The sequence below is a fragment of the Myotis nattereri genome (genome assembly GCF_964212035.1).
Source record: "Myotis nattereri genome assembly, chromosome: 5".
NCBI classification, from domain to species: domain Eukaryota; kingdom Metazoa; phylum Chordata; class Mammalia; order Chiroptera; family Vespertilionidae; genus Myotis; species Myotis nattereri.
The window spans coordinates 94,650,186-94,678,079 of NC_138080.1; the positions used below are offsets into that span (position 1 = coordinate 94,650,186).

At 47.8% G+C, this 27,894-nt stretch overlaps 2 protein-coding genes across 4 annotated transcripts in view; one reads left to right on the forward strand and one right to left on the reverse strand.

Moving 5' to 3' along the window:
* The window catches only part of CYFIP2 (cytoplasmic FMR1 interacting protein 2), a 107,047-nt gene that overhangs the window by 63,092 nt on the left and 16,061 nt on the right, over positions 1-27,894 (forward strand). The window contains exons 24-27 of the mRNA XM_081092182.1: positions 685-772; positions 16,118-16,261; positions 17,744-17,834; positions 18,868-18,998. Coding sequence (XP_080948308.1) covers positions 685-772; positions 16,118-16,261; positions 17,744-17,834; positions 18,868-18,998 — 454 coding nt within the window. The remainder of the gene's footprint in view (positions 1-684; positions 773-16,117; positions 16,262-17,743; positions 17,835-18,867; positions 18,999-27,894) is intronic.
* Positions 905-5,496, reverse strand: FNDC9 (fibronectin type III domain containing 9). 3 transcript variants are annotated; one of them, XM_081092185.1, is made up of 3 exons: positions 5,323-5,457; positions 3,033-3,357; positions 905-2,948 (listed from the first exon to the last, which is right to left on the reverse strand). In XM_081092185.1, exons 2-3 carry the CDS (start codon positions 3,348-3,350, stop codon positions 2,634-2,636), a joined length of 633 nt encoding a protein of 210 aa, XP_080948311.1. In that variant the 5' UTR covers positions 3,351-3,357; positions 5,323-5,457; the 3' UTR covers positions 905-2,633. The 3 variants fall into 3 exon arrangements, with proteins under 3 accessions (XP_080948311.1, XP_080948310.1, XP_080948309.1); XM_081092184.1 differs by having other exon boundaries at positions 905-3,357; positions 5,323-5,496; XM_081092183.1 differs by lacking the exon at positions 5,323-5,457 and having other exon boundaries at positions 3,033-3,653.

Consider the following 27,894-nt stretch of genomic DNA (forward strand, 5'->3'; position numbering starts at 1 on the left):
ATGCTCCTGAACCCACGCACTTAGCGAGACGCACTTCCTGTTCTCTGAAGATTTGGGAACTTTAATCTTCTTGAGCAAAAGTCTACAAACCCTGGCCCACACGCCACAACCAGTTCCCCGCTATTTTTGTACAGCCCATGAGCTAAGAATGGTATTGATGTTTTCAAATGGTGAGGGAGACGGGGAATCCAAAGAAGAATCCTCATGCGTTGGCAAGTGGAAAGTATTTGAAATTCATAGGAACTCGGCCATGCTCATTCATTTACTGTTGTTTACGGGAGCTTTCCTGCGACCAGCAGAGCGGATTTATTTGCAGCAGAGACCATCTGGCTGGCAAAGCTGAAAATATTTGCTGCCTGGGCCTTTATAGAAAGAGTTTGCAGAACCCTGCTCTGTGGAAACCCAACATGGGGGTTGGGAGGTGGAGAGGTGGGGCCCTGGAGAAGGCCATTCTCAGGCCCAGCCCACTGTCACGAGCAGCCACAGGCCCCACATCAAGCCTGTGAGTCTGGACCTCAACTTGCCCATCTTTGGGGAGGAGGCAGCGGTTGGATGGGAGTATGTCGGAGGCACCCACTTGAGAAGCGGTGTGGTTGCACCTGGTCAGGAAGGGCTCCCACTACATCACGCCCCCCGAAGAATATCAGGACTCGGTTAACGCCTGCCCCATCTTTCCTCTCCTAGTTTTGTCCGAACTGCCATTCCTTTCACCCAAGAACCGCAAAGAGATAAACCCGCCAACGTCCAGCCTTATTACCTCTATGGGTCCAAGGTGAGTTGTCTTACCCGGGTCCTACCTCTAAAGGGGCTAGTGAGCAAAAGCAAATGGAAAAGTATTCCCCGAAAGAGAAAAGCAAGGAGTGGAGAAAAGGAGGCAGCAGTGAGATCCAGGCGGAAACGACTGTGAGTTTATTCATCTTTATTAGTTCACAACTAGCAAGGATGGGGGTGAATTCCAGCCAGGGGCTGGTTCCTGCGTGGGGACGTTTTGGGGAGGGGAGCGGGCAGTGCATGCATGGGGTTTCTCATCTTGGTGTTTCCTCTCGCCTCCTGTTTCTCGGCTGATTCGAGGTGGCATCGTCCTGGGATTCTGGGGCTTGTGCTCTATCAATTTAAGGGGTTTGCAGGCAGGAAGCAGTTGGGAAGGGGAAGCCTTGACTGGAGCTAGAACTGAGCAGCTTTGTTCACAAGCACCCATCCTGACGCTACACATTCCCAGTGGTGCCTGTGCTAGACCTCCCGTCCACTGCCATGCTGTGGACAGACATTTATTCAACATCCAGGAAAGGCCAGACACTGGGCTGGGTTTTACATGCTGGGGGTGTAACAGAGATTGAAGCAGACGTCACCGCTGCCCTCCTCAAGTTCCAGTTCCACCTCATGGTGATGACAGGGAGCAACGTTCACAGTCTGCCCATCATGACGGATGGAGGAGATTCGCTTCTTACCCCGGGGGGTTAAGGGAGGACTGAAGAATGCCACTGAAGCGGTGAGGTGTGTCAACAACAAATAAAATGGCCACCTTTGACCCCGACTGGATAAACATGGCCTTGTTAGGAAAGGTGGTCCTCTGGGCCGGGAGCCCTGGGTTAGGAAGGGTAGTGAACCCAGATGCGCTCCCCCCAGTCGGACCTAGAGGTGGGGCTTAGAAGGGCTGAGGGCGGTGCTGGGAGGTGTCTTCTCCGGAACAGGCAGTCTGGTCCAGGCAACGTTCTCATCGCGGCTCCGACTCACAGCATTTTAGATGGTTCACAGCCACAGCATTAAATCCCAGGGACTCACAAAGTAAGAACACCTCCCTTTCCACTTCTCTTTCAAACCTCGTTGATTATATTGAGGAGACAGACCCGATGTTGGTGCTAATAGGTCTTTCGTACTTCAATGCTTACTAATCTCCCCTTTTATCGAAGAATAGAAAGCAGGCTTTAAATTTGGAGCCTAGTAGTATCTAGGTCAGATTTATTATTTTGTTTTCGTTCTATTTATCCTTATGTCTCTTCTCTTTATGGCAGGAGGGTGCCGGTATTCATGTTTGGATTCATGTACAGCTTCCTTTTAAAATAAGTTTAAGTTTTAAAACATGAGTCAATTTAAAACTATTTGCTAAGAACAGTAAAGATGGTATCTGGCTTAAAAAACAAACAAAAGTAATGTCTGAGGTGGTATGTGATTGCCTGAAAGTTGGAAAACAGGCTGGGGTGAGCCTTCGTCCACTTTTCCAAAACAGCCTCCCCAAAGCAGAGACTGGGCTTCGGCCTGAAGCTAGCTGGCTGCGTAGCTCAGTGAGCCCGTCTTCACCTCCACAGCTCCCCTGAAGTCCTGTGTTTTGTCAAGTCATGCACATTTCACTTTCTACATTGTAAGGAATTCACATTTGTTTTCATGTTAAAATAGGTTTTTGTATTTCTAACTGCACCAGCCCCCACTGGGCCCCCCCTGAAAGGCCATGCTTCTCCTGGAGCACAGCATGGGGTGAGTCCTCCAGCTTGAGGAGTGTGGTCGCTGAGCCAGGTGATCCACAAGAACACTGAATTTGCGGGGAGACATGGAAAGTCTATGGACACATTTTTACAAAGGAACTCCTGTGTGGAGGGCTTGATGCCACAGATTGGGGGCTGCCTCCTCCCCACCTCTCACCCCTCAAAATGAGGCAGAATGCCAGGTTGGCCACCACCCTCCCTCTGGGGGGCACCTGCGTCGGGGGCATCCGGGTCGTCTTCGGCATCTGCATCAGCTGCAGCTGCGGCATCGGCTGCGGCTTCGGCCTCCGGTTCCACTCCAGCTCCTGAATCTCTGCGTGGCATTTCCACCAGGGGGACCCCCTGCTGGTCTTCCTCCTCCTGATCAAGAGCCGGGCCGTCCCGCGGCCATCTCACCAACCCATTGGCTTCCATTAGGTGGGGCTCTCTGTAAGACCAGCGTGGCACATGGCAGCGGATGCACCAGTACTGGAGGCAGATGAAAGCAAGCACAGCTGTGAAGCAGGCCAGCAGAATGGCCAGCAGGACCCACAGGGAGAGCTGGGGGTTTACCAGGTAGCCTCTGGGAACCAGCGGGTTCTTATCCGGGGTGTAGAACATGGTGCAGTGATGCTTGTGGGGGTAGGTGATCTTCTTGCAGCTGACGCACAGGAAGTAGAAAGTGGAAGGGGCGAGGTGCTCGAGGGCCACCCTGCTGACGGTTCGAGGCACCTTCTCCTCATAGTGGAAGCTGTTGCGGATGTAGCCGGTGAAGATGTTGTTCCAGTTGGCCCTGTACATAACATTGTAGTGGTCCTCCTGGCAGGGCTCCAAGGGCTTCCAGGAAACGATGGCTCTCGAAGAAGAAAGGTTCCACACCTCGATTTCCATCCTGATCCTGCAACCAGAATCAGAGTGAAGAGTGACTTCCCCTAAAGTATTCATGATCATCACAGCCACTGCTCTATATGGAGCATTCGAGATGGAGACTAATATTACCCCCATTTTACAAAGAAAATGGAGGCCAAGAGACAACGTTACCAGCTAGGCATAGCTAAACAACGGCAGGACAGGCGTCCCATCAGGGCTCGCTCATGCCAAAGCTGGTGGCCTTCAGACCTGAAAAGGATGGGCCCACATTCCCCAGTCCCGTCCTGCCCTGGCTCAGATCCTTTACCTACAACGTTGTGCCCAAGCCTTAAAAACAAGAAGAAAAAAGGCAATGAAAGGAGGAGTCAGGACCACCTCAGAGTCCCTGCGTTAGTCACCACAGGTCTGAGACCTGCAAGCCAGGCAGGTATTTCACCTAAATTTCCCTTCTGGACCTCTTGCATCTTCTCTCAGTGCTGGTAGCTCCACCATCTAGAACATTCTGCCTTCCAGTTCTGTTGCCCATGGCGAGAGATTCGTTTTGTCGCTCATTGGCGGCTCACTTCTCCCGAAAGCCTCTGCTCTCGTTGTGTTTGTTTTATCAAAGCCAAAGGTACCCAGGAAGTAGTTTCATAGATCAATACAATCAGCTGCTCATACCAGCACAGCTGATACTCTTTATTACTACTGGGACCATGAATGTTAATAATGGTAATAACCATCAGTTAGCAAGCCGTTGCCCTCTCGCAGCTCTTGCTAGCTGTTCAACCTACAGTAACAAGTTCCCTTTATTCGTCATCACACCCTCTGAGCTAGATTTCCATTCTACAGATGAGCAATCTGAGGTGACTCAGCTAATAGGAACCAGCCTCAAAGCCACTTCACTGCTGGATATTCAGAGCAAGGTTGCTGGGTTTAGTAATAGAATGTTACTGCGACAGGAGATGCTGGTGCTAGGACCCGTTGCTGTTTTACCAGACAAATCCAGCGAGCTGTCTTCAGATTGCCAGCCCTCTGGCTTTGGGAAGGGAGCGCCATCCTCAAGCCTTTTCGTTTCTTTTTCATTCTGCGTATTTCCCCCTCACTGAATTTCCCCTCATCGAAAATCCAGGGGCAGCCATATTCAACCTGCGTATGTTGACGTATAGGTCTCCCCCTGCTCTGTCCTCTGCTCCTCCTCTCCCATGAAATATGGACGGTTTTGTTTCAGGTTGCAGTGACACAGTCAGAAAACAATCCGATTTTAGCTAGAATTGGAAATTAAGCCAGACTGGCTTCCAGGAGGAGCTGCTCTCCTCCCTGCTCCACCCACCCCCCCCCACCTTCTGTCTTCCTGCCCGTGTTCCCAGAGGGGGTGAGCTGCAGAAAGATGCAGTCCTTGTTTTCCTTCTCTAAGGATGACAGTGAACTGAAATGCTCAGGAAGGGGAATTGTTTCTTCCTATGTGGCTGGAAATTTCCTCCCAGGAAAATGGGGTATGAAAGGGACGAAACAGGTGTGTGAGCTCGGATCCCTCCAGGGGAGGTTATTGCGAAGGAGACTGACTATGTACGCTCCCTCTCATGCACACCCATCCACGCCACCCAGCACCCCACACATCCCTGTAAATACACCTCCGACCACAGTGAAAGCTTAAGGACATAGGACAATGGCCCTCGTAAATCGCTTCCATCAGGGGTGATTAGCAATCCGTTTCTTGTTGTGAATCTTCTCCCCTGTTTGACGCCCCTCTGCAGCAGGCTGTCTTTGCAGACTGAGTTCCCCACAGCAGACATTTTTAAGAGCTTTCTGTCAAGATGCTAACAGCATCCTCAGCTTTTAGGACCAAATCTGCCTCCCTTAATTTTTCTTCCTCTGCTTCTGTTTGGAAACACACACTCCCCTCCACCCCCTGTGCGTAGCTATGTATATTACCATTGCCTGGCCCTCCTCCAAGCGGAGTGGGAAAGGAAAAGCCGTTTCCATTTCCAAGAAGAGCCGTTTTCCCTCTTACCTGATGCTTGTGTGCTGATGCCAGTTAGAGCGTAGCTTTCAGAGGCAGGGTGGACCCGAGCTAAGGGAATGATGCCTTTCCCCCTCTGCTCTGGGCTCTCCTTGATGTCTCTCTCGCCACCGTCTGAGTAATCCCACTGCCGCCCCCAACGCTCACACTATTCATTTCTTCAGCATCATTCACCATGGCAACCAGCAGGCATAAGTACGCAGGATGCTTTCGGGACCAGTCTGGAAAGGCTTTTGTCCAATGAGAGGAGCTCTTGTTTATTTGGGGGAGAAAAAAAAACGGCAAACAAATCTGATCCTCAGAGTGGTATTAATTCTTCCAAGGCTCCTAAATTTTCTAATTAGCTCAGGGTTTTTTGTGTTCTTTTTGTTTGGTTGTTTTTGTGGGGTTTTGGGGGGGGGTTGCCACATCTAGATACTCTTTGGACAATGATTTCGAATGCAAAGATGCCCTTCTCTATTATCCCACAACTAAAACAGTGATTTCATCTCCCTCCCACCTCACCCCACTCCCACCCCTACATCCTATCCCACCTCTGCAGTCTTCTTCATTCTGGTCGCCTGTGGCATTACCTAGGTATATGACACAGGTCAAGAGTCTTTTATTCTCTGGGCCTCAGTTCTATCATCTGTAAAGCTGTGGGCATGGGCTACATGGGGTGGCAGATAGAAGACATGGGTCCTACCCCTGTCCAGTCCTGAACCTGTGTCAGGCTTACTAAACCATCATGGTTCTTGTCCTGGGTTGGTTTGAATGACCCCGCAAAATTCACGTCCACACAGAACCTCAGAATATGACCTTATTTGGAAATAGGGTCTTTGAGGAATTAGTTAAGGTTCTCAACATGATCTTATACTGGATGTAGAGGGAGTCCTAAACCCAATGACTGGTGTCCTTCAGAGGAAGAGGAGAGGGAGATATACACACAGAGAGACACCACAGGAAGAAGCTATGTAAAGACAGAGGCAGAGAGTGGAGTGATGCCGCCATAAACCAGGGAACGCAGGGGTCACCAGCAGCTGGAAGGTGCAAGGAAGGATTCCCCCCTGGAGCCTTCAGAGGCAGCGTGGCCCTGCTGACTCCTTGATTCCAGGCTTCTGGCCTTCAGAACTGTGAGAGATGTGAGACTTCTATTGTTTTAACCCACCACATTTGTGGTGATTTATTACAGCAGCCACACAGAACTAATACAGTGCTCCTCCCATTGGGGCTCAGAAACACAGCCTCAGAGTCCTTCTTAACACAACCCTCCCAAGAAACTGCCATCAGTCAATCATTTGAAGTTGACACCAGAAACTCTTTACTACTCCTGGGTTGGATGTTCACCAGAGTTCCTTTTCTTTAAAGAATCCTGACTTTGCTTCCTTGCCCTTTTTCATTTCCCTGCCTCTGAGCTTCCATCCCCTTCTTTTCCCCCCACCTAAAAAGAATACATTACCGCTGTTCTGTTGGAGAGATCAGAGGGCAGGCTGAAATAGAGAATGCAGTTCTGTCATCTTAAAGCCAGTGAGCCCGAGGTAATCTGTTACAGCAACCCTAGCTCCGATAGATGGGAACCTGAGTTATTTACACAAATTATGTGTTGTTAAAAGTCAGCGTTTTTCTTCTCAGTTCTTGGCCAAAGTAGCCAAGTGCACCCCTGAAAGTTTCCTTGTGATTCATGTTAGGGATAATCAAAAAATCGCAAAGAGTTGCCTGGTGAGTCACAGAAACCACCCCCACCCCACCCCACCCCATCCCCCGCCCCCGGCCAATGGTCCCTGTGAGGTGTGGCGTCATTTTGGCCAGCGTCTCTTGGTTAGCCGTGCCCTGTGGCTTTCCCATGGCCTTGGTTAGCTGTGCTGTGTGGCTTTCCCGTGGCCTTGGTTAGCTGTGCCCTGTGACTTTCCCGTGGCCTTGGTTAGCTGTGCTGTGTGGCTTTCCCGTGGCCTTGGTTAGCTGTGCCCTGTGACTTTCCCGTGGCCTTGGTTAGCTGTGCTGTGTGGCTTTCCCGTGGCTTCGGTCCTCCCAGGGGCCTGTCACAATCTGCTGTAATTCTTGCTAATGGTAACTCCCCACAGAGTGCGAAGGCATCCTCTCCACAGAAAGGCCAGTGTGCTAGTCTGCAGGTGCCTTTTGAAAAGGTTATTTTGAGCGGAATAAAAATACCAATTAAGGAGCCTGTGAAGTGATAAAATAGAACTCAAGCCTTTGCCACGGAAAAGGGGAATTTCTTTTTAATGCTTCTGGCTGCCATTTTGAACACTGAGCATTTTATTGAGAAGTTGAGATGCTCAGAATATGAGGCCTTACAAGTCCTTTGGCTTCATGGATCCCGAGAGAAGGGACCGCATTCCTCGGGCCATGGCAGAACCTGGGGTGGAAACTGAGTCCCTGGCCGGGGGTCAGCCTGCTCCTTTGGGCACTACCATTCACCAGCATCCAGGGCAGCCAGTGCCGCGCTCGGTGAGTGAGGTCAATGGCCCAGGAGATCACATCCCAGCCACGTGCACCCTGGCTCACCTTCAGGGAGGCCCATCTGCAGTGTGTCCACGTTGTAGGCTCTGCCACGTGTATAGGCCAGGCTGTGTACACTAGATATAAATCACTGCCTGAGGAAATCAGCCAAGAGTGGGGTTCCTGTGCCCTTCCTGAAGGTGGCGGTAAAGGGTCCAAAATTGATTGGCATCCAGGGCTCAGAGTACAGGCTCTGAACCCTCCCAGGCTGGGCTCACATCTGACCTGTGTGGCCTTGGATGAGTTCCTTCACTTTTCATACCTTGGGGAATGCCTGTGTAAAATGCAAATGTCAATAATGCCTGCCTTAGAGTGTTGTAGCAGCGAGATGAACCCCTCTCTACAAAGTGCTGGCTCTGTAAGAGTAGCAGTGATTACTAAGAAGAGGTCAGTGGGTCAGAGCCATTTCCTGAGTTGGTTAGTCCACAGGCTGCAATGGGCAAGGTTTGTACCCTGCATGATGCTACCTTCCCTCAGGTGTCTGGAGGCCAAGTGCACCTGCCTGAGCCTGAGAACTCTCACTTCAGGTCAGGGTTGATGTTAAAGGTGAAAAAAGCTTCATCAACTGATTAGTAATCAAAATTAGCACATGAGCCCAAACTTTAAAAGTATATTATCTAAGCAAAGTAAATGATATAGAATATATCATACAGCTACCTTCCAAGTGCTGCAGATTGGGGCACAAATCATTCTTTCAATTATACCAGTGATTTCCGGATCATTTTTTGGTCTTTAGAAAGTATTGGTGTGGTCGTCACTGGCTACATGATGCCCCACAGCATGATTTGACCTCAGGGAAATGTATCCTAGTCCTGCAATGCCTTCCCCATTCAGTCATCGTCCTGAGAGGCTTTGCTGTAGCAACCAGCTGGGTCCATACCTGGGCGCAACCTCTTGCCATGGGGCCTGACCTGGGGAGTCTGCCTTGGCCCTGCGGACAACACCACCAGCAGTGCCACCCACTTTGCTGCTGCCACCCCTACTTGTGTCTGCATGGTTACACTCCCAGGATACACGTTATTTATTCACCATCTAGAGAATTCCGTGATTTTGGCAATTTATACATATAGCAGAATATCATCTTGTATTCTCCCTCAGGCAAGTCACCTCACTTAGATTCCTCCTCTGCTAAATGGGGATGGTTGCACCTGCCTCACCTGGTGCCGTAGGCTGGTAATGGCCCCCAGAGATGGCAGGCCCTGATCCTGGGAGCTGGGAATGTTACTTGATTTGGATAAAGGGCTTTGCAGAGGTGACTAAGTGAAGGATCGTATGGTAGGAAGATTATCCTGGATTAGCAGGATGAATCCTAAATGCCATCACAAATGTCCTTATAAGAGGGAGGTTTGCCCGGCCAGCTCAATGGTTGAGCATAGACCTATGAACCAGGAGGTCAGGGTTCGATTCCAGGTCAGGGCACATGCCCAGGTTGTGGGCTCGATCCCCAGTGGAGGTTGTACAGGCGGCAGCCAATCAATGATTCTCCTCATCATTGATGTTTCTCTCTCCCCCTCTCCCTTCCTCTCTGAAATAAAAATATATATTTAAAAAAAGAGGGAGGTTACACACATACAGAGGAGAAGACCAGATCTCAGCAGAGACATTGGAAGATTGGAGTGATGCAGCCACAACACAAGGAATGCTGGCTGCCACCAGAGCTGGAAGAAGCAAGAGACAAATTCTTCTCTAGAGAGTCTGGAAGAAGTGTGGCCCTGCTGACCTGATCGTGGCCCAGTGATACTGATTTTGGATGATAGATTCTAGAATTACAAGAGAATAAATTTCTGTCATTGTAAGCCCCCCCCCCCCCCCCCCCCCCGCTTTGTGGTAATTTGCTACTGTAGCCACAGAATGCACCTGGGCAGTTATGAAGAAATTATTAGCTGAAAACATTCATAAATAGAGAAGTATTATACACATATCCTCATGACTATATTCGATTATGGAAAAAAAAGTGATGACATTGGTTTCCTCTAAAAATTTAGTGTTAGAGGGTTGATATGGTATCTCTGAATAGGAAGGCCAGTTCCTGCTCTCCCTCTTGCCTTCTCCAAAGGACTGACTTTGTCAGACAAGGAAGAGGGTCATCATTTCTTGAGGTCTCTACAGCACCTACCTTGACTCTTTCAGCCTCTTAGCTGAGAAGACCAACAAGGAGCCCAGATGTTGGAGACCCAGCCCTACAGCTCACTAGACGTCAAGAAGGGATGGACAGACAGACACATCTGCACATCCCCATGCCCTAGCAATGGATTTGAACCTGTAACTCAGAAGTTACTAGTTTTTTATGCCTCTTTCCTGTGCTCTTCCCTGGTGTTGCTGTTTTATTCATTTACCTACAGGGATTTCAGAATTTGCAGCTCGCTCTCTGAACCGGATTAGAGAGCTGTGTTTGTGTTGGTGGCTGATAATATTCAGATTGCTCGAAGAACATTAGAGAAATTATAACTAAAACAGGAAATTAGAAACAGTTTTAATTCCTCTTGGGATCTCTGAAAACAGCAATTGTGATTCCAGAAAGCAGATACAAATTGCTTGCAAATTCAGTTTGCTAAGTAAATAGGTCTCGTTGTTTAAAGTGGCTAGCCCTGTTTACAATCTGGTGAAAGAGGCCCTCTGACTAGAAGGCCATATACCACACTTTAAAATGGCGTGAACAGTAGCTTCTATGTTATGTGTGCTTTATCACAATTTTTAAAAGGTCCGTGTACAGATAATATAGTGCCCAGGATCTGCCAGGTCGAACTCACCATATTTTTTTTTCCCTCTCCTTAAAATACTGTTTTGCCTTTTTAAAACAATGCACCTCTATGTCACACATTAATAAGATGGCTCTGATTTCCTGCATCAGGATAATTTATCTCTTAAGATCTCATAAAATTATTTTGTGCAGTGTGGATGGTGCAGGCTTGTTTAGCTTGATATTAAAAGTGAGCCATCCTAATCGTAATTCATTTCTAAGGTAGGCCCTTCCTTGGGTTGTAACCTGAGTCAGTTAGCAGGACTGGTTCAGTAAAAGAGATTTGGAGCCGTTTCAATGTCTCAAGTCATGTTGCATTCCTGTTTTTCTTTGCCAACCTCAGAAAATGCCCAGGCTCCCATATTCCCACATTTTCTCAATAGGGCCCAGCCTCCTACTGAGCCAGCAGGTCAGATGGGTGCCCTCCGGGGGTGTGTGTGCATGTACTTTTTGGCATGTGTGTGCTTCTTCTTGCATGGGTGTGGTGTACTTTGGGGGTGAGGGATCCTTGTTCACGTAGAAGGATTTGAATTCTGCTCCATTCATGCTGGTCCTTCCTGAGCCTGAGTCATCAACTGAAGCTTAAACTTCTGGTCTAGACCAGAATCCAAGACTGATGTAAGAACGTCAACAAGAGGCTGCCTGTCTGCATTGAGCAGGCCTACAAGGGGGATTTTTAAAAACCCTTGTGTGTGGTAAAACAATTCCAAAATTTTCCTCTCTTCTGTCTAGAACTGGGGAGGGCTGTTGAATCCTATATATATTTTGTGTGTGTGTGTGTGTGTGTGTGTGTGTGTGTGTGCGCGCGCGCTTGCCAGCAAGTGCTAAGGAAGACTTGGTACTAGAACAGTGATGGCGAACCTATAACACGCGTGTCAGAGGTGACATGCGAACTCATTTTTTTGGTTGATTTTTCTTTGTTAAATGGCATTTAAATATATAAAATAAATATCAAAAACAGAAATCTTTGTTTTACTATGGTTGCAAATATCAAAAAATTTCTATATGTGACACAGCACCAGAGTTAAGTTAGGGTTTTTCAAAATGCTGACACGCCGAGCTCAAAAGGTTCACCATCACTGTACTAGAAGCTCCTTGGGTGGGGTTAAGAAGACTGCCAGGGAGGATGAGCATCCAGGAAGACCTCGCTGGAGCTTGCACCTCTGAAGGGAGCATTAATCCCATCTCTTCCAGTGCTCAATCCCAGGCAGGTCCCCTTCCAGCAACCCTGAGCCATGTTTCTCAGCCTCTGCCCAGACACTTGCAGCAGTGAGAGCTCCTACCCAGCGCAGTCTGTTGTTGAACAGCTCTCACTTTTATAATGTTGTAAATATTAAGCAAAATCTTCAGTTTGGGGTGCATTTCAGCAGCTGGTTCCCAGCTGTGTCCTCTGTGGGACATCCATTGTGTTGTGTAGACTTGTACCCCATGTATGCACTCCCCCTCTTTACATTCAGAGCATCATTACTGCTGGGAGCGGGGGGGGGGGGGGGGGGCGGATTTGACCGGGACGCTGTATTTCCCTGGTTTACTTACCAGATTATCAAACAAAGCATTAGCAATGGCTGCTATTGCAATGAGTGCTTGCAGAGTGTCAGGCACCAGGCTCAGTGTTTTCTGTCTGTTATCTCATTTAAACCTCCCAATAGCCCTATTGGAAATTGCATTATCTTTACTTAGGGAAAACCAAAGCTAAGGGAGGTTAAGTAATTTGCTCAAGATCATCTAGCTAGTAAATTTATGGACCTGGGATTTGAAGTCAGGGGTGCCCATGCCCGTTTATAACTATAGACTCAGACAAAGCAAAAAAAGAAGTCATAGAATCAGACAGAAGAAATAAAGCAGCTGATTGTTTTTTGCCTCCTCCAGGGATAGCCATTGGAAATCACCTGCTGCTCAGAAATGCCTTTTATAGGATACTAGAGGCCTGGCACACAAAATTCGTGCACTGGGGAGGGGGGGTGGTCCTTCAGCCTGGCCTGTGCCCTCTTGCAGTCTGGGAGCCCTCGGGGGATGTCCGGCTGCAGAAGAGGCAGGAGAGGCTCCCACAACTGCAGCTGCTCTCGCCAGCCAACCGTGAGCCAGCTTCTGGCTGAATGGCTCTTCCCGTGGGAGCGCACTGACCACCAGGGGGCAGCTCCTGCATTGAGCGTCTGCCCCTTGGTGGTCAGTGCTCGTCATAGCAACCAGTTGTTCTGCTGTTCAGTCGATTTGCATATTACCCTTTTATTATATAGGATTTGAAAGGGGTTGAAGGAAAAGTGCTCAGAGCTTTACTGGGTTCAGAGGTGAGGCCCAGAGTGTGTGGTGTGTGTGGGGAGGAATGGAAGGGAGTTATGGCAGCCCATGCACCCTGTCAAGTGCCCCTTGGGGCCACGAGCAGAGCCAGGTCACCATTCCCTCGTGCCTGTGCAGGCTCGAGCTGCAGCCCTCTTCCGGAGGAAATTAAACTAAGGTTGTTGTTTTTTAATCTTTGAAAACAAATGTTGGGAAGTAAATTAGGCCATGATGTAGCCCAGTGGGTTTTTTTATTTACTTTTATATGGACACATAATCGTAAATAGTAAAATGTACTTAGTTCTGGCTCCTATAACAAGATTATCATCAACTGGGTGGCTTAAAATTTCTTTATTACTTCAAGGCTGGGAAGTCCAAGATCAAGGTGCCAGTGGATCTGGTGTCTGGTGAAAGCCCACTTCCTGGTTTGCAGATGGCCTTGTTCTCATTGTATCTCACATCATGGGGATGCGGGGGAGGGAAGCTCTGGCATCTCTTCTTACAAGGGCACTAATCCCATTCATGAAGGCTCCACCCTCATGACTTAATAACCTCCCAAAAGTCCCACACATAGGGGTTAGAATTTCAACATAAGAAGTTGGGGAAATACAACCACTTGTCCATACTAGTAAATGCACAATCATAAGAGTACATGTAGTTTCATGAGTTTTGACAAATGTATATACATCTGTGTAGTCAACAACCAATGCAACATGTAGGGTATTTCCATCACCTAGAGCAGCCGTGGGCAAACTACGGCCGACGGGCCGGATCCGGCCCGTTTGAAATGAATAAAACGAAAAAAAAAAAAAAGACTACCCTTTTATGTAATGATGTTTACTTTGAATTCATATTAGTTCACACAAACACTCCATCCATGCTTTTGTTCCGGCCCTCCAGTCCAGTTTAAGAACCCATTGTGGCCCTCGAGTCAGAAAGTCTGCCCACCCCTGGCCTAGAGGGTTCTCTCATGCCCCTTTCTACTCAGTCTTCTTCCCCTACCAGAGGTAAGCCATGTTGGTTTGGTGTTTGCTATATACTCCTCATCCCTAGCCACGGAAGCAGGAGAATACAGAATGAGGCTCTGAGAACAGAGCCAGAACTGGGATACACTCATCGAAGGAGAGGGCCCCTCCTAACGTTTTGTGCTCTAGTGCCTCACTCACCCCACCCTGCACCCAGCTCAGTTAGACTGGGTGACCTGTTTTACTCACACAGTAAATGGCCCCCCTGATTGGCTGAATCAAACTCAACAATTTATGTACTTCCAGGATTTGCTGAACATCGACTTTAGTGAACGTCATGGGTTAAGTCAGTTATAGTTCCCGCCCTGCATAAACGATTCGTGCCCCTTAATACTTAGAAATCCTTAGGAACCACGTACAAGCTACCCACCCGCCAGGTTCAGGCAGAGTTTACTGTGACAGCACATCCGAATGGAGTGCGGAGCTGCTCTTTGTCACTTTCTGAGCCTCCCACATGTAGGCATTGGCTTCCCAAAGGAACTTCATTCAACCTGCTGGATGCGTGGGTGTTCTGCTTCCTCACGAATCCTCGCTGCCAGTGGGTTTCCCAGTTGTGTTCATGTGTCCTTGATAGTAGAGGGCACTATGATCGTGATGTGTAGTTTGTAAAGTTTAGAAGAATTCATCTACACTAAAACATACTTAACCCCAAACCTAGACTGAACATAATTAAATCTTCCCGCCATGGCTCCGGAGGGAGTCGAGACCCTTGCAGTCCTCCAAACGCACCATTACAGTTCCTGGTTCAGTCATGTAGGACTTCTCATTAGCCAACTACTAGAGAATTTCAGCTAGTAGACTATCAGGTGTGGTCTCGTATATGCATGGTTTGTGTTCAAGATTTTTATAATTCCAGGCAAGAAAACTACACTCAGATCTAAGCTTTGGAGTGAGGCCTTATCTAAAAAATGGGTATGGCTTATAATAGAATTCAGTTCCAAAGTCCGCCATTGTAACTAGAGGCTAGGAACATGGGCTTAGGAATCTGACCTACCTGGGTGCAGATCAGGGCTCAGTTACCTGTGACCTGTGTGACCTTGGGCAAGCTACTTACCACCCTGAGCCTCACTTCCCTTCTGTGAAATGGGACTAAGGATTGGCCATATCCATATGTTCGTGGTGTGGGTTAAATGAGAATGCACATGGAAGGCTTCACAGAGCCTGGCGTGAGGTGCTCTGTAAGTGGCAGCATTTCGAAACAAAGTCAGTGACAACTCTGGTAACCACAGGAGAGCAATTGAGGGGCCTATATTTTGGTCATATATTCTCAGACAGAGATCTTAAAGAGATTCCCCCTATTCACCAAAGGTGTCATGGGGGTTCTGAGGATATGGAGTTGGCCGGTCAGTGGCCGGGGCCCTAAGGCCCCCACCAACACCCAAACAGAGCAGCTCTGCTTTTGCCTGTTTCACATGGCAAAAGCATCTTTCCTTTGGACGGTTACTCAGAAAGTTAGGGAAGCCCTGGTTTGGTCCAGCCCCTCATTTCATAGATGCGGAAACTGATTTTCCCAAGCACTCAGCAGAGGTCTCCTGACTCCCAGGCCTGTTTCTTCCCAAGACCCCACCCTGTCATAGACGAGACAAATAAAGTAGAAGAAAGAAGCCAGTGTTAGCCTGCTATTGTGTTTTCACAGGGTTCTTCCAGCCAGCTTCTAGTAGGGGTGGGCAAACTTTTTGACTCAAGGGCCACAATGGGTTCTTAAACTGGACCGGAGGGCCGGAACAAAAGCATGGATGCAGTGTTTGTGTGAACTAATATAAATTCAAAGTAAACATCATTACATAAAAGGGTACGGTCTTTTTTTTTTTTTTTTTTTTTAGTTTTATTCATTTCAAATGGGCCGGATCCGGCCCGCAGGCCATAGTTTGCCCACGGCTGTTCTAGTACCAAAAATGTCTCTAGAAAAAGAAAGTAGTCATTTTTAGCCCCACCCCATAGCTCGGTTTGTAAAACTCCTGGTGTGTGTGTGGACAGTTGGGGTAGCAGGAGTCTTTGTAAAGAAGATACTCGCCTGGAAGTTCTTTCTCTTCTTTCCCTGGGGAACCCCTGCTCCATCCTGTGGCCACTGACCACACCTCTCTCCATGGCCAGCATCTTGCAAACATATTCCCCGGGGCGCCCAGTGAGAGCACCGGGTGACATCCTTTCTCCTTTCTATCAGTGATACATCTCCCACCTGGATAGGACGCAGGCTGGCGTCCATTCCGTGCTCAGTCTCTCACCTTGCACATCCTCTCTTTTCCAGCCTCTCAACATCGCCTACAGCCACATCTACAGCTCCTACAGGAACTTCGTGGGGCCCCCTCACTTCAAGACCATCTGCAGACTCCTGGGCTACCAGGGCATCGCCGTGGTCATGGAGGAGCTGCTGAAGATCGTCAAGAGCTTGGTAAGGACGGGCCACACGAGGCCTGGGATGTGCCCCAGTGGGGTTGATAGGAACAAGATCTGCTGTCACCTTTTACCCGGATCTGAAATCAAGACACTTCAGCTGTGTCTGTAGATAGAGACCTTTCCCCTTATCCCTTGGTTCCTCTTACCTGTTGCTCTGTTACATTTCTGTGGTCCTTCTGACTTGTGCCTATGCCTCTCATTGTCTGACCCTGAGCTTACTCCCTGTGCTTGATGACTGAACTCAGCAATCCTGACGTTGACCTTCAGGGTCTAGTAATGATTGCTCGTAGTCCCCTCCTGTGCCATATTGTCTAATTTCTGCATGGTATGCCTATGGCATGGGTTCTACCATTTTCGCCTCCCATGCCCCTGGCAGACATCTCTAATCAGTCACCATGCTTCTTCCCCTTGGGATTTCTTGCTAAATTCTACTACCAATACTGCACTGGCCTCAAGCCAATGCCTTTATCACCATTCTGTCTCTGCCCCATGTATGGTCATCTGAACCTTCATTTAATTCCCTGAAACACTGTTAAAGCAAGGGTGAAACAAGATTTTTCCGAAAATTTGAACTGATGAAAGAGAAATAAAAAAGTAATGTATAACCATGTCGGGCATGGCAAGCAGGATTCACTGGCTAACTCCAGTTCTCTGGTAGCAGCTGTGTGGAGCCATGGATTATGAACTGTGACACTCAATCCAGAAAATGTGAATTGATTAAAGAAATCTGCCTTGAACACGAGGGATAAATGTGCTATGGGTTTTCCCTGCTTGAAGAAGAGACTGTCCAGTCTCCACAGTTCCCTGACCCCATTCATTTCAGCTGTTAGTCTGGGTCCCCTGTAAGCCCCCTACTCCAGGAAGGACAGCATGCCTAGAAACTGCCCTCCTTAAAGTCTATAAGCCCAAGGGGCTAATGAGAAAGCTCCCTCTTCTGTCTTATAAAGGCCCATTTTCCCTTAGAAAGGCACTGGGGCTACTGCCCATCGTTAGGGGAGAACTTGCCCTGTCCTATCAGGGAACAGAGCCTATTGTCTCAGTCAGCTCAGGCTGCTGTAACAAACATACCACAGACTGGGTGGCTTAAACAGCATGCTTATTTCTCACAGTTCTAGAGGCTGGAGTTCCAAGATCAGGGCAATCATGGTCAGGTTCTGGTGAGAGCCTTTCTCCTAGTTCACTGCCTTCTGGCTGCATCCTCTCATGACAGAGACATCATCTCTCTCCTGTCTCTTCTTATAAAGACACTAATCCCATTGTGAGGGCCCCACCCTCATGATTAATTACCTCTGGAAGGCCTCATCTCCAAAGACCATCACATTGGGAATTAGGGTTTCAACACACGTATTTAGGGACACATTCAGCATCGCACTTACCCACAGGTTTCAGCAGAACCCCCGTACACCCAGCGTTTAGCCTAGAGATGCACCTGAGCAGCAACGGTGGATTATTTCATTTTGTGCTCTTGTTTTCTCAGCTCCAGGGGACCATTCTCCAGTATGTGAAAACACTGATCGAAGTGATGCCCAAGATATGCCGCTTGCCCCGGCATGAGTATGGCTCCCCAGGTGGGTGATGGGGAACCAGGGCAGGGGTGGTGAGAGGAAAATAATGCAAACCCCTCCTGTGGTGGGAAGGGACTCCGGCCACCTGCTTCTCTAAAATGCCCACACGCTGGCAGAGCTCTGGGTTTGCATCCTTTATCTGCCACTAGCTAAAAGCTAGCCTCCAGCCATTTTTTATCCCTCTGGGGGTAGTATTCTTCCATCAGTGAGGGCAAACGATGGCGGCTGGGCCTCCCTCACAGGCCTGCTGGGAAGCTGTACGAGGATGCAAATGGGAGAGCAAGGTTTACTCATAAAGGTCTTCTTTAGCTTAGCATCTCTAGGATTCCATCCTCCATTGGCCCCAGGTGGCATTTCTAAAGTGAGTCCGGAAACAGGAGTTTTTGCCATTTGACATCTGGGCAGAGAAGTGATTCTTCCCTCATAGTCAGTGGAGTAGAGACTGAATTGGGCGTTCGCGGCATCCAGAAAGATGGTCTGCTGGGTCAGTGTGATTTAGAACAGGAAAGGGCTGGGGCCGAAAACTCTGGTGTTCAGTCTCAGCTGCCCCATGTACTAAGCTGTGTGACTGGGCATGCCATTTACCCTCTCTGAGCCTCATCTGAAAACGAGAGTAAAACTGCCTGATTCATAGTGTTGTTATGAGTATCAAATGAGGGATTGCAGATAAAGTCCTTAGCACAGCATCTCACACTGCTAAATAAATATTAATGCCTGTCATTATTAAGAATTCAGGTAAGTTTTTGGAAGGACTAGGAAAGACCCAGGGCTGCTCACTGTGCGCGCGCGCGCGCGCGCGCGTGTGTGTGTGTGTGTGTGTGTGTGTGTGTGTGTGTGTGTGTTTTGTTCCATAAAAGATTGGAACCCGCCTCCTGGTCTTCCTCTAGCACTGAGCCTGAAGGAAGCCTTACCCCAGGGCCCGCAGGTTTGGCTTTTGGCTGTCCAAGTCAGGTCTGGGGCTGCTCTCAGTTGACAGGTCCCATGAACCCAGCTGAGCTATGTCACTTCCCCGCTGACAACCCCCTTGTACCCCCAGGGATCCTGGAGTTCTTCCACCACCAGCTGAAGGACATCATTGAGTACGCAGAGCTCAAAACAGACGTGTTCCAGAGCCTGAGGGAAGTGGGCAACGCCATCCTGTTCTGCCTGCTTATAGAGCAAGCCCTGGTGAGTCCTGAGCCCAGAGGGGAGTGTCCCAGGCTTAAATGTCTTTAAGAAAAAGCAGACCATAGTGAGCGGGACTGCAGAGGGTAAGGGGACAAGGTCGGGGCTGAGGGGGGAGAAGCAGGTGGCCACAGTCCCTGGCCATCCCCTTGTGAGATGGAGAGTGAGGGGGTCTGATGGACTCTCTTTAAAGGCCCCTTTGGCCATTCGGAGAAGGACTGGCTGGAAGGTGAGTCAAGGACGAGGCTTTTGCAGTTGTCCATCCCAGGGGTCACCTTGCAGGCAGGCACATGGAGAAGGGAGGGAAAAGGAAGGAATTAGGAAGGAGGGGGACAAAGGTAGAGAGAGATGTGAAGGAGGCCATGATAGCAAGAGCTCAGAAGAAGAGCCCAGGAAGGTCCTTGCTTCCCGTTGTCTGTAAGCCGGCCCAGTGCACACCTCAGGGTCCCATCTCCACCGGAGGGACATGTACGCACTGGAAGGCCTGCTCTTCCTCCATGAGTAATTGCCTCTCTGCTCCCTTTAGAAGGACTCTCCAGACAGCTAAGTGTTCCTCTTTATAGAAACAGGTTTATAACATGGTTCAGTGGGCCTGGGTTGCCATGGCAACTTAGCCTTCAGCAGTCGTGGGGATGAGATAAGTAGGAAGCACCACTCTGCTCAAGGCCTCAGGAAGATGAGGAGATGCTGCAGGGGCCCTGGGGGGGAGAGGAGGGATGGGGAGGGGGAGGGCGGGTGCCTGAAGCCTCAGGTCCTGGGTGTCTCCCGAGCACACACCTCCTGAGCATCAATTACACTTCTCCTGACAGACCCCGAGAGGCAGACTATGGACGGGGCCACAAGGAAAGGGGAAATTTTTCTCAGGCATCCCTGCCTTGGTGGTCACTTGCATGTATCACTAAAGACAACAGGACACCCCTCAGAGCTGAGAGAGACCCCAACAGAGTGTATGTTCCAACCCCGCCCCCCATTCATAAGTGGGGAAGTGAGGAACCAGAGAGGGGAGCCACTCACCCAAGGTCGCACAGCACATTAGCAGCTGAGGTAGAAAAACAAAGTCATAGGTTTTTAGCACCATTGCCAGTCCTGGGGATGGGGGCAGGCACATAGAAGGTCAGGGCTCCCCAAAGCTGTGCGCTCCGCTTTCTACGTAGACAACTGGGGAAATCCCCAAAGCCATGACACTTTCTTTTTTTTTTTCCTTTTTTTTTTTTTATTGCTTAAAGTATTACAAAGGGTATTACATATGTGTCCTTTTTTTCACCCCACCCTTGACAGCCATGACACTTTCTGAGGTTAGAACGAGGCGTGAGCTTTCTGGAGTTTTTTACTTTTTGAAGCTGGAATTACATACACATTTAAATAACATATCAATTGTTCTCATTAAACAGGGGGACTAGGAGCAAAAATAAGGGGCGGGGGGTGGCAAGGAGGAAGGAGTGCGACTCACTGGCCATCCAGGGGGCAGGGCTATGTAAACTGTGGAGCATCCATGCTATGGAGGACTCTGAAGTCATGAATATATGTAAGGTACTAGCTCGGCTGATTGGCTCAGTGGTTGAGTGTTGGCCTATGAACCAGGAAGTCATGGTTCGATTCCCGGTCAGGGCACATGGCCAGGTTGCAGGCTCAATCCCTACTGTGGGGTGTGCAGGAGGCAGTCAATCAATGATTGTCATCACTGATGTTTCTCTCCCTCCCTCTCCCTACCTCTCTGAAATCAATTAAAAAAATTCTTTTTTAAAAAAGAATAAGGTAATAACTACAGTAACTTTGTACATACCAGCAGAAAACAAGGTAAAAGTCATAATATTGAGTGGGGAAAAAGCTAGTCCCAGGACAAGACACACATCAGTATGATGCCATACATGTAAAATAAACAAAACATTAAAACCCACAAAAGAATACTGCATTAAAAAAAAAAACTAGGGAAAAAAAGCATAATAATTTAGTCATTTTCTCTATGTATTGGAGGGAACCAGGATTAAAGGTCAATAGGGACTTTACTTTTATCTGGAGTGTCTGATATTTTACACGGAAAGTATATTCGTGTAGTATTATTGAACCGAAAGTAAATATAAAGGTAGAAGTGTATATAATAGTTTAGAAAACCTGAAAAGTACAAAGTGAGAAGTCTTTCCCATTTTTCTTTGGTGCCATCTGTCTTCTTCTAACAGACTTGCAGTTCTTTCTGGTGTGGGCTCCCTATTGGTGTATATTCTGCAAGCACCTTCTCATTCTGTGGCTTGCCTTTTGGTTTTTAACAGTTTATTAGTATCTCACTACTTTTTAGGTAGAGAGAATATAAATTGAGAAGTGATTACTTAGACAAAGGCATATTTTCTTCTTTAACTTGGGTGCTTGTAAATTTTCTTAATATTCAGGGTGCATTATTAGTACAGAACCCCATACACCTATGGAGTGGGGTGTTTGTTTTCTTGGTGCTTTTAATTAAGGTCCACTGTACATCCAGTAATATACAGAATATGCAGTATTCTCACTGCATAGATTAATTGAACTGTCCATTTTACTTGGGATGGACATTTGAATGATTTGCAGTTGGATACCGTTATGAAAGGAGCTGTCATGAATATCCTTGTACATTTCTTTTGGTGAGTATGCGCTCCCATCTGTATCAGGTAAATACATGGCAGTACAATGGCTGAGTCCATGTGTGGACTCATGTTTAGCTTCAGTAGAGGACTGCCAGGCAGTTTTACAAAATGGTTGTACCCATTTATTTTCCCATTCAGTGAGGTATTGGAGTTTTAATTCTTTGCATCTTCATGAACACTTTGTCTCTTTTCAACATTCATAAGCATTCTGGTAGATGTGCCATGGTATCTCATTATGGTTTTTATTTCCCTGATGACCAATGAGGCTGAGTCTCTTTCCATATGGTATTGCCATTTGGACAGCCTCTTTGTGAAATGCTATTCAATGTTTTCACCTGTTTCTTATTGAGTTACCTTTTTTTTTATTGATTTGCGGCTGTTATTTATATATTGTAGGTATATGTATTGCAAATATATTCCTGCATCTTGTCTTTTGATGAACAGAAGTTCCTAAGGTGTAGTGTATTTTATTTTATTTTATTTTTCCTGTATGGCTGGTGCTCTTTGACTCATTTAAAAAGTCTTCCTTACTGTAAAGTCATGAAGTTAAGTTATCTTCTAAAAGTTTTAGAGTTTAGCCTTTTAAGACGTAACAGGCCTTTAAGTGTGTTATGTATCTGGACTGGATGCTTATGTTTCCTGGGAGGTAGGAATCCAATCACATTTCTTGCCAAGTTGGCCCAGCACCACTGATTGAAGAGACCTCTCCTCCCCACTCTGCGTGGTCATGCTGCACCTGTCATTTATCCGGCGTCAACAAAGGGTCTGGTTGTGGCAGGCTCTTCCATATTGAGTCTAATCTAAAATGAGTTAGCATTTCTTAAGTAACTGTTTACAGTCTGTTATGTTTTTCAAGGAAATTCTGCTATGGTTGATTAGTATTTCCTCTTTTATCTCGAGAAGTCATAAGGTGGTCATTAGGGAAATATCCCACCGACACCATGTTTTTATTCAAATATTGTGTGGTTTTCCGCTCATCAACCCATTGCTTGCTATGCCGACACACACCAGGAGGGGGCCCTGTTCATTCACGTGAGGAAGGGAGGCCTCAGTCCACATCTGCCTTTTACTGCCAGGCCTCCCGCTGAGGACTTGAGACTGTTTCCTGCCTTTGACCCTGTTGTTTATTTCTTCTCTCCCCCTCATAGTTGACTGGGCCACAGCCACAGTCTGGTGGGCCATGAGAGCTTTGCTTCTCTTACAGGAGGTGAGGAAACGCTGGGCCCAAACTCACGGAATCGAATGTAGGTCAGATCTGGGGAAACCATCAAGACCATCCAGAGTAGATGTCTCAGCCTCGGCACCCCTGTCATTTTGGACAGAGAATCCTTTGTTGTAGAGGCCTGTCCTGTGCACTGTAGGATCTTGGGCAGCATCTCTGGGGTCTACCCAGTAGGTGCCAGTAGCACCTTCCCCAGTGTGACACTGAAAAGGTTTCCAGGCACTTCCTGATATTCCTTTGGAGGACAAAACCTCCCCCTACTGAGAACCACCGATCCAGTGCAATCCCCCATTTCACAGAATGGAAACTGAGGCCCTGAGAGGGAGACGCCCTTCCCAGGGGTTCAGCTAGAGCGGGAGTGGGGCGAGAACCAGGAGCCTTCCGGCTGGCACGCAGGGACAGAGAGGCGACCCGCTGCACTGTGCAGACTGCTGTGTGGGTTTGGGGTTTTACTTTTTATGTTTGTCTTCATTCCAGCTTCACATCTGGTTCCTTTATCTCCTGTTCCCACTTTATAGTCCCTTTAATTTGGTTTCTTTGTTGCATAACTGAAATAAATTCACTGCTAGGACACCCAGAGGAGCAGAAAGAAGAACACAAAAGCCACATTGCCACGCTGCCAGAGCCATTGCTCACAGTCCGGGGGACGCCTTCCAGACGCTCTCATGTCTCAGCATATAAATTTCCCTCATGTATGTGTTTTTACTCTGTGTAGTCATTAAAGTGATCTTCACCAAGCGGAGACGTGCAGCCCGGATGGGGAGCCCCTGACCTGGGAGGGGTCTCCTTGAACGGCTGTTTCCAGAGCTCAGTCATTGCTGTGTGCTTGTCCAGTTCTTGCTGGACCTGCAGACCACAGGCCCTTTCCTTCCATGATAGTTTTATTTCAGTTCGCTTACTTCGTCACTTCAACTTATTTTCAAGGAACACTTTACATCACCTCCATTAAAAACTCATCATCTCTTATCACCTTTAGAAAGCAACCAGAATAATAAATTCAATCAGAATAAGGCAAGGCTGTGTCATTCCAGCTGCCACCTGCTCGGGCCTCTGTACCAGAGACCTGCTCCCTCTCTGTGTTAAAAACAGAGCTTAGCACATGTTCCAGAGGTAATGGGGTTGCTCTTAGGAAAGGCTGCAAATGGAGACTTTCTCATTAAAGTTGTCAGAACGATGGACAGGAAACTGGAAAGGCAGTAACCTCCTCACTATGTGCTCACTGTTATGAAATGCCCTTTCCCTGTACCCCAATTCGCACCCTTTGGGAAATTCCCACCTTGGTAGACATGGACATGCATTGTTGGGGGTGGGGTGGGAAGAGAGTTACTTTCTAGGCCAGTTTCTTGGTTGTAGAGCCTTCCCAGTTGACCACACATGATTCTGATCCAGAATAATAACTCTTTTTCCTCTTGACAATTCGGGGGTTGGGGGAAGGGGTGGAGGTGAGACATCACAATATGGAGCATTAATGCAGGTGAGGCTCAGACTGGTGGGGAAGACCACACACAGAACCAGATCAGATTAAATGACTGATTTATTTAGCCGGGGCTACAGAGAGCTGGCTCCTGAAGGGAGCGGCCCCCGGAGCAGGAGCGCATGGACCGCACCTCAGCTTCCCCCTGAACCTGCAGCCCCAGATGAGGGGCCGGAAGCTACAGCTGGTACGTTCTGTACCAAGGAGGGTCATGTGGATGTGGGAAGCCTAATTTCTTGCCTGCTCCACAGGCCCTGTATCCTTGGGGCTTAGCATCAGTATGCGGGAAGCACAGACACTGACCATCTATGTGCATCCATATAAGGGAATGTTTAAACCAGACCGCTGGGCTCTCTGGTCAGGCCCCATCCCCTCCCTGCCTTTCTGAGCCAGAAAACCGCAGGGGATTCCTGTGGGGGCTCGACCTCCAGTTTGCCAGCTCATTTCTCCTCACTCACTTGACAAAGATAAAAACATATGACATTCATATTAGTGTTATGTGTCTTTCTGTGGCCTCAAAACCCAGAGCAAACTGTTATTTAAGAAAATATTGTTCCGAGATTGCTCTGATGACTACCTTTAGGAAATCTGCTAAAATGGTGCGGTGTTTTCACCCAGAGGCAGAGCCTAAAGGGAGAGGCTGTTGTTCTACATGAGCCCGGCATGCCTGGGATCACAGTGACCCCGTTTTTTAAAATATGCGTTTTGAATTTTCATGGTATCCTTCAGCCAAGAGAAAGCAGTCCCCCGTTAACCTCGTGGGCTACATTGGGAACATGAGGTTTTTGTGGTATTTGATGGTCTGTCAGTTTTAAATTAAGTGAAACAGAAAAGGACATTTCTAAGGCTGAAAGCAGTGCCAAAATAAAACACTCATCCCTTGAAGAATTTTGATGTGGGTTCCTTACCAATAAAACAGTTTTTGCATTCTGACCAAAAACCTTTTGGCTTTGACTTGCACTGTTGGCAAAGAGCAATTTTACATTCGAGCTTGATCCTTATTAATCATCTAATGATCACCTCTCTCGTAACATAATACATTAGTGTTGTCCTAGGCAACAGGAATAATAAGCATCACTGTGGCACTTGGTAGGTGCAGAAACTTCAGAAAACTCATTGTGGTTGGATCCCAGTTAAAAAAAAAGAAAAACTATAGAAGAAATTTTTTAAGAACTGAGCAAATTTTGGTATTGACTGCATATTATATGACATTAAGAATTTTTAAATTTTTTTATTGATTGATTAATTTAGAGGGGCAGGGGTGGGACGTTGCTTCTTGTATATGCCCTGGCCGGGAAAACAGGCAACCTTGGTGTATCGGACGATGCTTTAACCAACTGAGATACCTGGCCAGGGCTAAGGATTTTTTTTAGCGTTGTGATCATAGTACTGAGGATGTCCTTGATTTTAGGAGTTGCGTGCTGAAGTATTTAACGCCGAGTAATGCAATAGCTTTAACTTATGTTTAAGTGATTCAGTAAAACGTATAGTCAAAGCAGATGTAGCAAAATGTTCGCAGTGATGCTGCATCAAGGGTATAAGGATGTTCATTGTTCTTTCAAGTATTCTGTTTCTTTAACATTTTTCATAACATAAACTTGAGGGAGAAAAAGGTAAGGTTGGTTTTAAGAAAGATGATTGTCCTGTAGGCCCGTGGCCACTTACAGATCAAGCCAGACAGTCCTGGGAGGTCTCAGCTCCCCCCCCCCCCCCCCCCGTCACCCATTTCTTCATTTAATAAGAAGCACTACTGTCTTTACTTATATCCGAACTAGAAGCCTGGTGCACGAAATTTGTGCAGGGGGGGTGGGTGGGTGGGGTTTCCCCTCAGCCCAGCCTGCACCCTCTCCAACCTGGGACCCCTCAGGGGATGTATGACTGCCTAAACTGGCATCCCCCGACTGCCAGTTTAGGCAGTTGGACATCCCTCTCACAATCTGGGACCGCTGGCTCCTAACTGCTCACCTGCTTGCCTACCTGATCACCCCTCACTGCCTCCCCCTCCCCCCCACCAGCCAACTGCTCTCTCCCCCGCCGGCCTGGTTGCCCCCAACTGCCCCCCTCCCCCGCCAGCCTGGTCGCTTCACGCAGCCTGCTGTTCAATAGTTTGGTCATCCCTCACTAATCCCCCTGCCGGCCTGGTCGCCCCACGCAGCATGCTGTTTGGTTGTTCCTATTACTGTGACAGCATCCCAGACAATTTGCATATTCCTCTATTATTAGTATAGATAAATACACAGTGCCTCCCAATTAAAGAAATGGTATCTCTAAGTCTAAAGACCATCACACAGAAGAAGACCAAAAAGGCATCAAGAACCAAAGGAGAAGGCAAGGGTATCGAGCCCACAACCTGAGCATGTGCCCTGACCAGGAATCAAACCCTGACCTCCTGGTTCATAGGTGGATGCTCAACCACTGAGCCACACTAGCTGGGCTGATCAGTTTTTAAAAAGAAAACTGTAGACTGGAGGGGCTTGGAAGACTCTCAGAAGGTGGAATTTGAGTAAGTCTCTGTGGAGTGGTAAGAGTGAGGGGAGAATGTTGGTTTGGGAGGAATTTATAGGTATAAATTTATAGGTAGAAATTTGACCACATGAGTGTCCTTTACCTTACCTTGGAATCACACCAGCAGATCTTCCAAAATTTGCTGCCTGCAAAGAAACTACTTACACAAATTCAGGATAGAGGCTCCCTTTGGAGGGTAGAGAACACAGGTATCAGTAACTTCCTATTTCTTTTTTCTGGAAGATGGCTCAAGATTCATTTCATTCTTCAAGCTGCATATACATATTACAGTATGTTCAAGTTTAAAGAATGTTAGTAGCTATGACCAGAAACCCAGCAAATAAAGCAACAAAGGATGTAATCCTAATCAGATATGAGTGAGGCTAAAAAGTTTCTCAGGTGGTGAGATTTTAAGTAATTTTCTCCTGTTTCTGTTGTTTATAATTTTTTTTTCATCATATGTATGTAAAATGGGGGGGGGGGGCATATTTCAAGTGTCCCAAGGCTTTGGCTGCTTGGGCTGCTGTAGAAAAGCAGTGGGTGTGGAAGTGAGGGGGCCCTGGGTCTCAGTGTCCACCCCACTGCTTCTTTATCACCTTCCTGAGAGCCTCCATGTCCTCGCCCATAGGATGGGATGCCTCCCAGGATGTTCTGGGGTGTAGGGCAGATAGTGGGTACAAAGCACCTGGCACACGGTGCTCAGTAAATACTCATTTCCTCTCATTCCCTGGAGAACAGATGATTATGTTGTTACAGACTCTCTGTTCTAGGGAAGGACCCTGAGACGCTGTTTAATCCAACTTCTTCACTTTGTTCCATTTAAATTGTTCTTAATTGCACCTGAAAACAAATTAAAAAATATAGATGAGCTCATGATGCAAAGCATCCTTCTTGGCTCGACTGCACCTCTCCCCACCTGCATCCCACTCGCCAGGCAACCTGTTCTCATCATTCCTGATTCAAGTTCTTCTAGTTATCTCCGTGATGCCTGATAATATGAGGATGACCCCTGTTTCTTACCTAGCCACTTTAGACAATACTTACAGACTCCCTATTTGGAAAGATGAGATTTTAGCTCATTTA